This window comes from Thunnus thynnus, chromosome 4 (genome assembly GCF_963924715.1).
Source record: "Thunnus thynnus chromosome 4, fThuThy2.1, whole genome shotgun sequence".
Classification (NCBI taxonomy): Eukaryota; Metazoa; Chordata; class Actinopteri; order Scombriformes; family Scombridae; genus Thunnus; species Thunnus thynnus.
This window is the reverse complement of record NC_089520.1, coordinates 32583145-32598495: the sequence shown is the minus strand read 5'-3', so window position 1 is coordinate 32598495 and position 15351 is coordinate 32583145. Positions and strand designations below refer to the sequence as shown.

Sequence of the window (15351 nt, the reverse complement as noted above, 5' to 3'; positions counted from 1 at the left end):
CTTGGACATGCATTTTTTTATTGATAAGTCCACCAAACCCACCTGACTAATTTGCACATTGAGATTTGATCATAACGTGGAAAGAATCGTGATAATGTCAGTGGATCTGAGGTCATTATCCAGATAATGTTTCCAAATACAGATCAGTATTTAATGTGATGCAAAATTACCACAGTACTTCTCAAGTTGGCACATGGTACTCTACATTCAACTGAGTCTTTAAAAGTTCTTAAAATGGGGCACCTAAGTGCCTTACTGGTTAGGATGCAATGTTCATGGTTTGATTCTGGTTGTAAAGCCTTGGTGCCTTCTATATTGTCTCTCATCTCTCCCTGTTAGGCTACCTGTTTCTGTCTCTGCACTTTCAGCCATCAAATGAAGGCAAAAAATCTTTTAAAATGCTGAAAGTTTTGTACAATTGAAAGATGTTTTTTTTTCCATCCCTCAGCCCCAATATATTAACAGCAGTCCAGATGGTGCTTTTCTCTGTCTGAACTACACAGGAAGACACCACTCTGGCAGAAGAAGTTGTCCAAAATTTGTCCTCCAATGGATTATTACAACCTACAATCACAAACTTCATCAACAACCTACTGCCAGCAGAAATAAGTAAAATTAATAAAGTTGTATTTTTTGTTTTCTAAAGACACATTCTCTTAGACAACACCAGGCATTATGACATGGAAATCTTACAAAACTGAGCCCAAGCCAAAACCTCTCTGGAAAGAAATATTATTAAACTGTTGTGTCGACATATACCAACAATTTCATATCAGAACTACATAAGTATTCATCAAGAAAACCAAACGGAGGCAAATTGAGTGAAGATGCAGATGGAAAATCAGTTGAAAGGCCTGGTGTGGAAGTTGTTGCTGGTGAACACTTTATCATGTGGGCTGGAGGTGTGCATGGCTGCAGGAACGGTCTACATCCCACCTCTGCTGCTGCAGGCCGGCATGGAGGAACGCTACATGACTATGGTGCTTGGTGAGTGGATGAACCATACACATTAGGTGACCATGGGTGTAAAGGTTTGATGTTGAGGGGCAAGACTCAAGAACGCTCAGGATGAAATGGTGGATGAATGAAATTGTTTTCCTAAAATCTTTTCTCCCGCAATGATGATGATGTACCACATGGTCAGAGCTGATCCATTCAGATCCATTTTGGTATTGGACATATTGACACACAGATCCGAGAGCCATGGTAGTACAATGAGACCATACCTGACCCAGTTAGACAGAGTATAATTTGGACAGGTCCTAGGTCTGTGGACCCGTGAAGACCTCTAAGCCCTAGTATTATACTGGTTTGTACTAATGTCAGACCATTATCTCTTTCTAGTATACCAGTAAAGCTGTTTACTATAGAATTACATCATAGGCTACTTGGCTATTGGCTATATTTGGCTATACTAGGCTATTGTTTGTATTATCAAACAATATGTTGCACTTCTACATGACATATTGATTTTAGGATGAGGACAAACCAATTATTAGTTTGGCTAAGCCATCTCGGATGAACTTCTCCAAACCCAATTCAATATGTAAGTTATCCTCAACTGATTTAGTAGCATCTGGAACCAATGTTACACTGGCTCTCAGGCAGTGGATGTGTCAGCCCTTAACAGACTTTCTAACATAACCCACTAACCAGACAACAAGCCAGACATGCTAGTATCAGCAGCTTACATTAGACCAGAAAAACAAATTTTAATCCATTCTACCTTTTCTCTTGTATTTTTGATCTTGGAAAGGCTATAAAAAAGATGACCCTTCATACTCCTTGTACGCTTCAGCATGAGGAGAAATGTAAAGCTAAACAGGCCTGCTGTGACTTGTTGCTGTTGCTGAGCTATGATTGAACAATCACTGTTTGGGGAACAGGTTTAATAAATGGTCAATTGGTCAGACTCAGCTGCTTACCCATGTGGCAATATGCTTGGTTTATACCCTATTGCATCACAAATGCAGAGAAAACACATTTCTTTGTTAACCCAACACTAACAGTGTTAACAGAATTGTAGAAAATATGCCAGGTCTCACTTGATTGTTTTTTTTCCCATCCTTACCTGCCCAGATCCTCACTGGTCAGTAAATATATTTTCAGAACCAATAAAATCAATCACAAATCAAATAAACTGGTTTTCTCTTTCTGCCAGCGGTGGGTCCAGTTCTGGCCTTGATCTTTGTACCCATGATAGGCTCGGCTAGTGATTCACGCCAAAGCCGTTTTGGTCGACGCCGGCCCTTTATCTGGATCCTGAGCCTGGGCATTTTGCTAGGCCTGCAAGTCATGCCTCAGGCCTGGCGTCTGGCTGTGGTGATGTCCCCACAGCACGCTCGCTGGTTTGAAGCTGTCCTGCAGGCTGCGGCTGTGTGTCTGATGGAGTTCTGTGGACAGGTGAGTTAGGTGCCACAAGTGCACGCTTTTACAACTTCAGTTGTACACAAAGTAAATCAGTCAGTATATTACTGAGTTACTGTTTAGATCAATTGCTTAATTTTCAGTCACAAACCAGGTATGTAATGAATCCTGTACTGTCAAAATTAAATCCATGTCCATGGTGTTGGTGACCCAATTTATACATCAATACAAAAGTATTTAAGAATTTGACTTTCTCTATGAAAATATAATATTTGAGTCTTCAGAGTGAAACACAGGAGTGGTTTCTAGGCAGCATGTAACAAAAACCACATGAATGTGCTAAACTGTGCGCAACAGAGAGAGTACCAAAAGAGAGAAGTACTAAGAAAAACAGGAGATATGTTTTCAGCTCAACTACAGCACCGTCAATAGATTTTGAACAGTTCAAGTTAACCTTTTAAGGCACATTTACTGTGTTGAAACTAGCCTTGTGTTGAACAGTATGATGCAATACACAGTAGTGTTACACTCTTAATACAGGCAGTACATATGCTTCATTAATTTGCTTTTATTATGAAATCTACATCCAGTGGGAATTACTCAGTGTACTCAAAAAGAGGACAAGTAATGCTTTAGAAAATCAGCAGATCAGTGAGGCATAAACCAGTTGAGTAGTCCTTCAAAATCCATTAAGACACATTCACTTCCTGTAAATCAGTGATTTTTTTTAACAGTGACCTTATCATCCAGTGGTAGGGAAGAAAATAAAATCATTCATTTACAGAATCAGTCCTGTTTCAACAGGAACTACAGCACATCATATTTAGTATTAAGGTAGAAGATCTCATTTCATTCTCTCTTTAAAGCTGCCACATGTTGAATCTGAAAAATGTAAACTTAAATGTAAACCCAGTGTGAAAAACAAAACAGACGCTGGAAAACTGACATCTGCTGAAAGCAACCGTTCATCTAATTTCTCTATGTGGCAGTGTGAGGGTTGGGAGAACTATTATAGGAGACCAACCACGCCACCTGGGGAATTGCACCCTGGGAAATATGTACAACGGAGAAATGGGTATTACCAGTTACCAATAACCTTGAGTTCACAATCAGACCAGGCACACAGACTTGTTACTGAGGGGACAGACATGGTTCAAGATAAAGGTATTTTTATCATCAAATAAGGAAACTGGAAAAGGGCTGCTGAAAGACGAAAAGTAATTAGTTAGACAATGTAAAGTTGTAAAAATATTTTATTACAAAACTATTTTAAAATATAATTAAAGTCTTTTACCATTAAGTGTGTTACTAATATTTCCAAGAAAGACAAAAACCTGAGGGGGCTGAGGCTGGTAAATGGGGTGGCAGACTACGCAGAGGTGTGTCTTGGGGTGCTACCTTATACTCACCACATGTGCAGACACAGCAACCTAAACACTCACAGCAATGGGTGAACCACTCATGCATCCCGGTGCCTTTAATCACAGCAGACAGTGAAAGGACCTCACCCAGGGTGACTAGCCTCCCCCAATAGACTGGCCCTCAGCACCACTAAATCAAATAAATAAAAACTTCAAACAAGCTTAAACAATATACCGATACCAGTAGGTTCTATCACACTACAATGTTTAGAATATGACACACAATGGCAACACTAAAGGATGGACAAAACAGCAGGCCTACTTACCACCATGGTATTGAGAGGTCTACAAGCAGGAAGACTGACTGGAGGCACCAGCAAAGACGCTAAAACAATAGTTAAAGTTAGCCATCTATAAACTATTTAGCTTCTTTCTAGCATTCAAATAGCCTACATACCTCTGACCAGGGCACATGGCAGGAGCAAAGCCATCAGGTGTCAGGTTATATAATCTGGCCTTAATCATGACAATATTCACTTGCACTAGGGGAGCATTCCCCACCACATCTACATACAAACACTTGTGCCATCAGAATAATTTGAAAGATGATTGTAATTTACTGGGCCGGCTCTCAATAATCAGTTTAGAGAGATGACCTCACTAACATCGGTCAAAATCTTGTTTAGTTCAGGGCTAATCTGCCTTGACGATAACGCTTCTCTGTGTATGACACAGTGTGTCCTTTGCGCATTAAGCAAGACCCTTTTGATTAGTGCCTGCAATCCCTTTCTTTCCCTGTCATGGTCTGTGTACCACCCATGACAACACCCACACAGTTCTCCCCTTTCAGCCAATGTTCTGTCAGGTAACAGTCAAGAAGCTTAAAGAGATCATCAGCTGTTCCTCTACTTGGGATGTACTTGCAAAACAGCAAATCCTCACACAGCGACTCTGACGCCACAAAGCAAACATAAGCAATAAACAAGCAGTCTTTACTGCTGTCAGTAGCCTCGTCCACTTGTAGGGTGAAACATTTGTCTTTCAGTTTTTCGGTGAGTTGTTCTTCAAGGTCATTTGAAATGTCACATATACATCTGGCAACTGTGTCATTGGACAGAGGGACAACCTTCAATTTTGCGGCACTTGTCTTATTAAGCATAGTTGACACCATATCTAAAGCTGCGGGGAGTATGAGCTCCTCTGCTATTGTGTGTGGTTTCTTGCACTGGGCAATTCTGTATGCGACTTTGTATAATGCCATTAATGCATAGTTGTCCACTGATGCAGTTTTTACAAAGCAATGTTCATGCTGACAGTATTTCACTAAGTTTTCTCTGAAAGAACTCAAGTGGTTTATTGTCACATACTCTCAGCTGCCATAGATTAAATACTCACTGGTCTCTCCACATGTCCTGCCACATTCACTGTGAACCCAAAAGCAAAATAAGCTTTGTCATAGTTTCTTGACTTTTTTTTGTGTTGATTACTGTCACTTGTTTGTTTCAGAAGCATTGCCGATTTTTCTTTTTGTCCCTGTCAAATATCTCTCCGTTATGTAAACCTACAGACTCTCTGTCTGAATGAACACCATTGCCAGCGTGAAAGCACAGTTTGTTTATGTTCCACTGTGAAAAAGACTCCAACGTCAAAATATTAGTTCCGCACTACATGCTACATTAGTTTAAAGCAAGTGTATGTAAACTAATCTGGTGTAACATTAGCACAAGTTGAGTCAGTGATAGGAATATCTAACTAAAGTTTGCTAACATTTGCCATCATAAGCTATGGGTCATACCAGACCAAGTAAAGCTATAGCAACAAAACCCAAGAGTTTTTAATTGCTTATAAATCCAACTTTTTGTTTGTAAGGGGAAGAATTTGTAATTTCTTCTCTGAAAAGTTACAAATTCTCGCTTTAAACCACTCAAAAACTCAGCTAATTTTCTCCATAAGGACTGGGTCAGTATTCGGTCTGGCAACATAGGCAAACTACCCCACAACTTTCATTACATTTTGATTAAAATCCTTGCATGACATCCCCAACTTAGCCTCACTCACTTCATGCCAGTGAAAGCCAAATACACAAATCTCTTGTGAAATAACCCAAACTGTTCTAATTTTGGAAGTTTATTTTGTGTTCATGTAGGACGCCATCGCTTATAGTATGAAGCTGAATGATTAAATATGTTCTCAGGGCCTTTGAGGTAACACAGTAACTGTGATTTGGTGTCTTGTGTTTGGCTAAGCATTGTGTTGGCTCCTCAGGCCTGTCTCACCCTGCTGGTGGCCCTGCTTTCAGACCTGTTCCCCGGGGAGGAGGAGAACCGCAGAGCATTCTCAGTTAATTCTCTGATGACCAGCCTGGGGGGTTGCCTAGGGTAAGGCACATATTAAACTTTTCTCTCCTAACTGGTTCTTTCTTCCACATACATGAACACATACTTATCAGCAGACCTCACCGATTGTCAGGAACCTGTTCTGGCTGAAATGTGAGGCATGCAAACACAACTGTCAGTTATCAGAAATATTATGGAGGAAACAGAGGGATCATGTACAGTATGTATAGACAGAGGGAGACATGAGAAACTAAAACTATGGCTGCAACTAACAATTAGTTTCATTAACAATCTGCAAATTATTTATAAAATATCAGATAATAGTGAAAAATGCCCAACACAGTTTCCCAAAGTGCTTGTTTTGAAAAAACGGAACAAAACACACTTACAATGATTAATTGATCATTAAAGGGAATAGTTGTGTGCACTGCTGTCTGCCAAAGTGTCTTTTTTATACTACCACTGGAGGGTGCCACAGTTAAAAACCTTCAAATTCTACATATAGTGTCTTTAAGAAAAAAAGATTGTGGCTAAAGAATAGCACAGGAACAGTTTCTCAAATTCATCTTTCTTTTTGTTGATGACTTGAACTTCAGAATTTCAATGTTAACATACAACAAACTACTGAACAGTGTCTCTAAGCTATATAAAAGTCTGCTGTAGTGTCTACATGCAAACAAATAAAAAAGGGAAAGAGACTTGGGAATTAATTTAGATAACAAGGACTGATCATTATTCTGTTTGAAAATTCATAAATGCTCTTATAATGTAAGGCATAAACTCAACATAATGCTGTACACAGAGCATATTATACACCAGAGAAGCTACACAGAATGAACTATTGAAGAATAAGTTCACAATTTTTCTTAAAACAACAGTGTCCAGTGAAAGAGGTTTTCCTTGCTGTAATCAGTCCTCCTGTTCCTACTGGCTATTAAAAAATTCCCTTCAAATGTGTTTTCAATGTAAGTGATGGGGACAAAATCCACAGTGTGTCCACACATTTACAGTCTTTTTAGCATCAAATTCCCTCTTTGTGTTTCCTCAGACAGCGTTTCCCTGTTGAGCTGCAGTGGAAGTATAGTAACAAAAAGAGGGACTTTGGCACTAAAAAGACTGTAACGTTGAAAGATATCTACTTGATTTCACTCATTTGGACTTTATCACTCATTTTGGATTTTATCTGAAGCTTCATATTAGCTTCAGATAAAATACATTATTGCACAGAAGGAGGGCTGTGGACTTTGTCCCTGATCACTTACATTGTAAGTGCATTATGAAAGGATTTTCTAATGGTCAGTATGAGGAATTGTTACAGCAAGGAAAATATGTTTCAATGTTCATTTGGGTACATGACTGTAAGACAGACTTGAAAAATTGTGAACCTGTCGTTTAAATCTTGTTTTTGTGTTAGCACTATAAAAAGCAGAAGGGCAACTTCTTTAATATGTTGTGGTCTTGCAGTGTTTTTGGAACTCTGTGATTAGTATTATTTCTTCTTGTCCTCACCTTTTTAATTCCATTATCACCTCACCCGTGTCTACTTGGCACAAGCAAATCAGACTGTTGGGACAAGTCCCAAAAAATATATATCAATCTCACACTTCTAGCTGCAAGGAAGTATATCACAGTTAATTGGAAATCTGAATGTCCACCTACAATACCTCACTGACCAAAAAACATTTGATAATTGATTAATTAAATTTATTTATTATTAAATTTCCTTTCAATATTTTTCAACTGCCAATTGACAAAATTTAGACATAAGACATTACACATGAATAATAAAATAATAACACAAGATATTGGAAAATTTTCTTTGAGCAGAGATGCATGTCACTGTCTTCAACTCTGGTTCCTGGTTCAGGTTCCTGCTCCCTGCAGTGGACTGGAGCCAAGCACCCTTAGCAACATACCTTGGAGGCCAGGAGGCCTTCATCTACACCCTACTCACCGTCCTCTTCCTCAGCTGCCTTCTCACCACTGCCTTCATCCCAGAAGAGAGATCCAGAGGAGGGGAGAGAAAGACTGTCGCCTGTAGGAGTTTGAAAAGCTGGAGGGGTAGATGCTGCCCGCACTTCTTCCTTCCCAGGCCACAGTGTTTCCATGTTGCACTGGGCCACTGTGCATCAGCCTGTATGACAGTGTTACCTCGTATGTATGCAGCATGTGTGCATGTGCCGGCGGTCATATGGAGACTGTTTGTAGCGGAGATGTGCAGCTGGATGGCGCTGACGAGTTTCATGCTCTTCTTTGTTGACTTTATGGGGGAGGGATTGTACCAGGGGGTGCCAAGCGCGGAGCCAGAGACACAGGAAAGGAAACACTATGATGAAGGTAGGGTAAGTGGTTCTTTGACTCTGCACACTCAGGGTTAACTCAGCTGGTGAGATTATTTTACCTCATGCACACCTCATTTCTGCCTCTAGGTGTACGTGTGGCCAGTCTGGGACTCTTCCTGCAGTGTGTGGTGTCGGTGCTGTGCTCACTGCTAATGGACTGCTGGGTTGCTCTGCTGGGAGCCAGAGTGGTGTACATCAGTGGTGCAGCTCTGCTGGTGTTCACCACCATCACCATGAGTATCTCAGATAGTGTGATAACGATCACTGTCATGGCAGCCATGACAGGATACACACTCTGTGTCTTGCACGTCCTACCATACACACTGCTGTGTCTCTATCACTCGGACAGACAGGTTAGTCAGTCTCTTAACCACACACTGTCACAGTCTTTCTTCAGTATTATACACACACACACACACACACACACATATATATAAAGACCACTTAAAGCAGCAAAACCTAACCAAATATGAGAACCCACTTTCAAGTGTTCAACCAGTTCATTTTCCCCTCTGTGAAGTTTATCATTACATTTATGGATGTAGTGACGGAGGATAACCCAACCAATAAACCCATCATTTTTTTATTTTCAGAATTTAAAGGATAAGGCTGGTGATACTCAATATTTTTGTTGTTGTCAACAAATTCCATGAAAAGACCGAAACCAACAATGCATTAGTCCATCTCTCATTACTTTCTGACTTCCCTGCCTGTGGCACTCAGCCCCAAGCTCACTGGTCCCTATTGGAGATGTTAATCTTTATTTAAAATGTGGTCATGGATATATTCATTGAGGGTAGAGAGAGGGGACCCTGGGCAGATTCGCAGCAAGGGCCATGTAGGTACATGGTATGTACCTTAAACATTACAGCTTGCCTACACTGAAAGCATCTTTACATGCCGCGTTTTTCAGTCATCATTCTCATGTGTGTCTGACAGAACAGATACATTTCTATTATAATTAATATTTCTGTTTACATAGGCCTCATGTTAGCTCACATTTCACTTGTGTAACTGTGAACAGAAGCATATTTTTAGGCTTCCTGTCTTATTTTCTTTATTTTTTCTAGCAGCATGCATCATTAGAGGGTGCTAAAGTCAAAATGTCCTAATTGGCTTCAAGGACTACTAAATATACAGTAAATTAGTTTGGATACACTTTCCCATTCATTTAAATGAGAAAGTGTGTCAAAACTTTTGACTGGTACTGTGGATCGAAAAAAGTTTAAAGAAATTTTGGGAAATATGCGTATTCCCTTTCTTTACAAGAGTGAGAGGAGAAGATCAAGAGCACTCTTTGTCTGTGTGTTGAGTACAGAGCTGGAGCTTGGAAGTGGTTATCTTAACTTAGCATAAAGACTAGAAGCAGAGGGAAACAGCTTGCCTGGCTCTGTCCAAAGTTTAAAAAGATGCTACCAAAGCTCAGTAGAAGTGAGGTGGATTTTTGAACTTTGGAGAGAGCCAAGTTAGCTGTTTCCCCCTGTTCCCAGTCTTTATGCTAAGCTAAGCTAATCGCCTCCCAGTTCCAGCTCTGTACTCAACACACAGACATGAGAATGGTAAGGATCCCTTTTATCTCATTCTCCGAAATCAATCTAATTTGATTTCTCAAAATGTTGAACAATTCTTTAAGGGCAGCATATTCTCCACTACATCGTTAAGTATGCATTCTTTATCTGAGAACTAATGACAGTAAATGATCTTCATTTTAGTACTTGTCTCCCAGCTTTCACCCTCTTCTCTTCAAAGGCTTTTTTCACCTCGTCCAAGCCCAGACCCCTTCAGCTCAGTGACAGTGATGACCCACTGCTTGCCAAGTCCCTCCTCTCCTGTGGTCCAGCCACTCCTTATGCTAATCGCACCCCAGGAGGGCTGACTTTACCCAGAGCAGACCCCTCTGTCGGGTCACCCTACGTTCCACTGTTTGCAGGTGGAAGTGACAGAGGTGAAGGAGACTACACACCGGTCTCCCAAAGAGGGTTGTGTTTTGACATGGCAATACTGGACAGTGCTTACTTGCTCTCACAGGTAAGAGTGGGTGATGGGAACATGAATCTGTTGTTCAAATGACTGATTGTTTATTATTTATCAGAACACAGTACAATATGAAATGACACATGGAGCCGATTCTAATATGTAATCAAACCAAATACAGTCCATAAAAATGCATCAGTCAGCTATGGCAAGAACATCAGGCACAAAATCATTAACAAGATACAAATTCTATTGGATTTGCATTTATGGCTTAATTTCCTGTATACAGAACTTACTGACAGTTCAGGAAACATCTTGAAAGACTCCCACAGTCCCTTGGAGCTGTGTCCAAAGTTCCTGAATAACTCAGCAGCTCTTTCAGTGAATTTTTCAAAACTGAACAAATATCTGCAAAAGTTATCTGCTGAAAAACTGAAAAAACATCTTGACTTTTGCATCTTGCAATTCACTGAAGTTACTCTGCTGCCAAGACAGCTTAACCAGCTCTCATTTTGTGAACTTTGCTCTGTAACTGTGTAGCCTTTGCCCACAGCAGACACACAAAAAGATATCTGCTGTATGCCTGAAGATTTATGTTCTGTATATCAGAGAGATCTCTGCCCAAAAGCTCTTCAAAAATCAACAGCATATTGGAGTATCAGCATATCAAGGTTGTGGCAGTACTCAGCTTAGTAGTTTGCATTTGTTCTGTTTCTAAATCTGTTTGGGGATTTGAGGAGAATGAAACCTGCTATGTCTGGGCCATGTTCATGGCTATGACCTATAACTGGCAGCAACATGGAATGCTACTTGTCTAGTCTTGGTCTTCAAACACAAGTACACTGTACATGTTTCAACTTAAGTGAAAAAATTGTGCTTATCCCAATGCTTTAAGAATTTACTTTATTGATATTAAGAAAGAAGAAAACAGTTAAGGGCCTGGAAGGAGGACACACAGGCACTCTCCACACACATGCTTTTGTTTGAGTTGCTAGCTAGCTAATGTGAATTAGCAGCAGTCAAATTCGCACAAATAATGCAGGGCAAAGGTTCACCTTGCATTCTATCTAAATACACCATAAGTAGACTTACGCTCTAGTAACCTCTACAGCAGCTTTTATGTCGACTGAAAATTATATCAAAAAAACCCTTCCAACCAGAAATCGGCTAACATGAATACAACCAGACTAAATTATGAAATGGGATTAAATGGCAATTCAGCCTGATTATCAGGCCAGTAAAAGAAGCCTATATTTTGGTTGTCACTATTACAGAAATTTAAAAAATGCTTATTGTATATCATTAAATGAAACTCTTCAATATTATAAATAAATGAAATTAGAGATTTGGCCTTTAAACACATAGAAATGACCCTGATCACCCATTCAAAGGTGGATTCTCCTAAAAAAGAAAACAATGTAGTCACTTTAGACTCATACAAGATTAATCCCTCTCAATCATCACTTATGACCCACTAGAAGTGTGTGGCAGCGTATGCATCTACAGAGACCCTGCCCTCTGTATTTTCTTATTATTTTGCAGTGGTTGGGACACTTCTGGGCGTCACCCTTTGGGCAGTGGGTGTGTAGCCCCCAGCCAATAACAGCGCGCAGGGTATGAGGTCAGGACTCGTAGCATAGCAAGCAGGTTACATCGCTGTCTCCGTCTCTCTCCTCTGCTCCGCTCTGCTCTCTGTCTCTGTGTCATGGATGTATAAAGAGCTGCAGGTCTGTGTGTCTGCTTGACCGAGGGTGGGGCTGAGCTACACACACGCAGAGCAGAGAGGCCACACCGGACAGGATGAAGCTCTGCATTCACAAAATGCAATGCAGTGCTGCACCTTCCTGCAGGGTTGCGTGGAGGTGTGGGCGTGTTTATTTGTGCTTTAGAGTGTAACTGCTGTGAAACTATCAGAAAATAACATTTTATTCATCTGATTCAAGGCTTTGTTCTCGCCAGGGCCACTCGTTCTCCTCATTCACTCTCTAGCTAGCTCGACCACTGCTGCTCTCTCTCCCTCTCTCTCTCTCACTTGCTCTGGTGTCAAGCTGGGACGGAGGGGCCAACTTTGAATGCTGTGTTTTTACAAACATCAACCAACAAATCCTGCATAGTATACCTTTAAAATGTCATTCTTTATCTCTCTCACTCTGCTTATCTGCAGGTGATGCCGGCAATGTGCCTCGGTACGATAGTGCAGCTGGTGAACAGTGTGAGGGCTTACATGGCTTCCGCCTGCTGCTTCAGCCTACTGGCTTTTCTTTTCTCCACCAGGGTCGTCTACAGCCACGCTGACCTCCAACGATGACCACCTCTCCATTAAAAACATCAGCCGAGGATATGTAGTCACACATAACCTCTGATGCTGAAGTGGTTGCAGTGAAGAAGAACTGCATCTTAAGTGACAGAGTTACTGCCTTCCTTGAGGGTTTAAAGAGGTTCAGGGACCTGTTTGAGCACTGTGATATTTATAAAACAAATCATTTTAAGGATTATTTTGTATTGTTATTGCAGGTTCAGGACACAAGTGTCATATGTAGCATCTGTCTATGACAGTGTGTTCTCATGCCAGCAATGAAATGTGAATGAATGCTGAGATTTAATCAGTCAGTTCAATTTATTTTGGGTGTAAACACAAATCTACGCTCATGTACAGTATAAAACTAGATTTTTTATATTCTTGATCGTGAGTGATAGGGGGTGATATCCTGCTGTGTACTGTTGCTAAGAAACTACACTGGAGTCTTGACACTCCTTGTGTGGTGCATTATGCTGCAGTCTTCTCACCCATATGCTCTGTTTGGCTTCTACAGAGGATCAGTTGCAGCCAGCATGTAATAACTGAATGGAGCTAATTATCAAATAGAAAAAGATCTTTAAAATAAAGCAGCATTTCCAGCTAGGTGCCCCAGTTGTTTGGAGCTATACTGGTTATACTGTTATTTGTGATTTAGGTCAGTGACTAAGATATCATTTTAAAATTATCTCTCCACACCCTGCCCTACTATTGCTCCACCTCTGGCACCAGATACAGTATGTCAATATTGACTTTTACAATGTGTCCGTCAGATTTCCATAGCCCATAGGCACTTACAATAAGACCAAAGACACTCAAATATGGGGCTGGTCTCAGTTTATTGTAAATGTTGCAATAGAAGGATTCTGTGACATTTTATTCATGTCACACATTTTATTCATGTCACACATGTCACACATGAATAAAATGTATGACATGAATAAAACGTATGACATGAATAGGTTTCTTTGGAAATAATTGCTGTTATTAAACTGAGTAAGAACTGTGTTTATGACTATCTCCGACTTAAAAAGAATTTTCAATTTAACGTGGTTATTGTCTTTTTTGCAGATAATTAGGTGAGAAGATTGATATAAATGTCATATCTATGTGTTTAGTATGGAGCTAGAGTCGGGAGGATATTAGCTTGGTTTTTATACTGAAACAGGGAAACAACAAGCCTAGTTCTCGTCGAAATTCAAAAATAAGCCTACCAATACCTTGTTGTTTAATATCTATTGATCTTTTCATCTAACTGTAAGCAAGAAAGAAATACTTCAACATTTGGGAAATATGCTTATATGCTTATATTTCCCAAATGTTAACAAAATTAAGTCTTGTTTATCGCTTGACAAACATATTTTCCATAATTTTCAAACAGTTTAACTGGAGCAACAGCCGTTCAGAACTTTCTCAATCCGTAGGTAATCCAGATAAAACATGCAAGCCTTTTTCAACCCTTTTACATAACATTGGGGTAATATGAACCTGTGTGGCGTCTATCAATTGGTCTATACATCTGGATAATACACTATGGTCAAGATACAAACTCTATTGCGCCAGATTCAGACACAAGCTTGGAGTTCTTTAAGATGAGTTTTCACAAGTAAGTCACCCACATTTTATTACAGGACCTTTAACAAGTTTAAAAGTAATACCAACATAGCTCAAATTATAAAAGCTAATTTGTTTAAGGATTATTGTAACATGTATATAAATGTGTCATTAGTAATCATTTTATTGACTTTCCCATCTCATTATGGATGTAAGATTCATTCTTTGAGTCTGACTTTTTGTGGCCCTACTGAACCACCAGAGGGCCTCTTTGCACAACAGACCAGCAGCACATCAACATCAAGTCAAGGCTGGTGAAGATATTTTATGAAGCACCTTTGTTCATCATAAGACACTTTACAGCAATATCAGCATATTCAGAAGTAAAAACAACAATGAAACTGCAGGGATGATACAGGAAAGTTGGAGTCAAGGCAGTCAGAGATGCTGTGTGGCATTTTAAACAGCAGGTTACCTAAAAGAACAAAGCATGTGAAGATAGTTTGTCTAGGGAAATTACATTTGATTTGTCTTTCAACCTCTAATTTTTGCATAAAGTATTTTACACTGGAAGAGGTCCTGGCTGTTCTTTTAATACATTTTGTTGGGAGCTTTGTAGACCAGTGATGAGTATACAGGAGAACTTCAACTTCACATGAGCATTCTGGTGACTAAATGTTGAAGGTAAAGAGAATAAACGGAATAAAGGGGCCTTCAAGTTGAATTAAAGGGACTTCAATACATCAATAATCAAATAACCTTTAATTAGTGGTTGAAGAGCCTAAGAGGAGTCTTATGCTTAAAAACACAATTTTCACATCTCTCAAACAATAAGAGTTTTAGAAATTTAGAAAAATGTAGTCACGTTTTTCAGACCTTTTGATCATCTTTTATAATTCTCCAAGTGTGACACACAGAGTTTTAATTAATAATTCAAAGGCGCTTACAGTCTCAGCACCTTTTAATTAAAACTGTCAAACTTTCAAACCGTTGAAATTTAACTCTGATGGGGTTTAAGGTACTGTAAACCAGCCATTCTCAAACAGTGGGCCACAGCCCACAGGTGGGCTTCAGGGCACCATCTAGTGGGCTGTGGAGGCAGTGGTACTACCAAATGGTTA

The 15351-nt window shown here is 39.9% G+C and overlaps 1 protein-coding gene across 1 annotated transcript; it reads left to right on the top strand.

Moving 5' to 3' along the window:
* Nucleotides 1-454: 454 nt before the first annotated feature.
* slc45a3 (solute carrier family 45 member 3) lies at nucleotides 455-13724 on the top strand. Its single transcript, XM_067588615.1, has 7 exons — nucleotides 455-987; nucleotides 2162-2403; nucleotides 5994-6106; nucleotides 7932-8401; nucleotides 8494-8759; nucleotides 10156-10434; nucleotides 12545-13724. The coding sequence occupies exons 1-7, from the start codon at nucleotides 828-830 to the stop codon at nucleotides 12686-12688; spliced, it is 1674 nt and encodes a 557-aa protein (XP_067444716.1). The 5' UTR covers nucleotides 455-827; the 3' UTR covers nucleotides 12689-13724.
* The last annotated feature ends 1627 nt before the right edge of the window (nucleotides 13725-15351 follow it).

What these genes read in the sequence shown, in the direction of transcription:
- slc45a3 (XM_067588615.1), top strand. Translation starts at nt 828, where the DNA reads ATGCAGATGGAAAATCAGTTGAAAGGCCTGGTGTGGAAGTTGTTGCTG. An exon ending in AAGGAAACACTATGATGAAG is followed by an intron (nt 8,402 to 8,493) that starts GTAGGGTAAGTG and finishes TTCTGCCTCTAG; the next exon opens with GTGTACGTGTGGCCAGTCTG. An exon ending in GTGCTTACTTGCTCTCACAG is followed by an intron (nt 10,435 to 12,544) that starts GTAAGAGTGGGT and finishes GCTTATCTGCAG; the next exon opens with GTGATGCCGGCAATGTGCCT.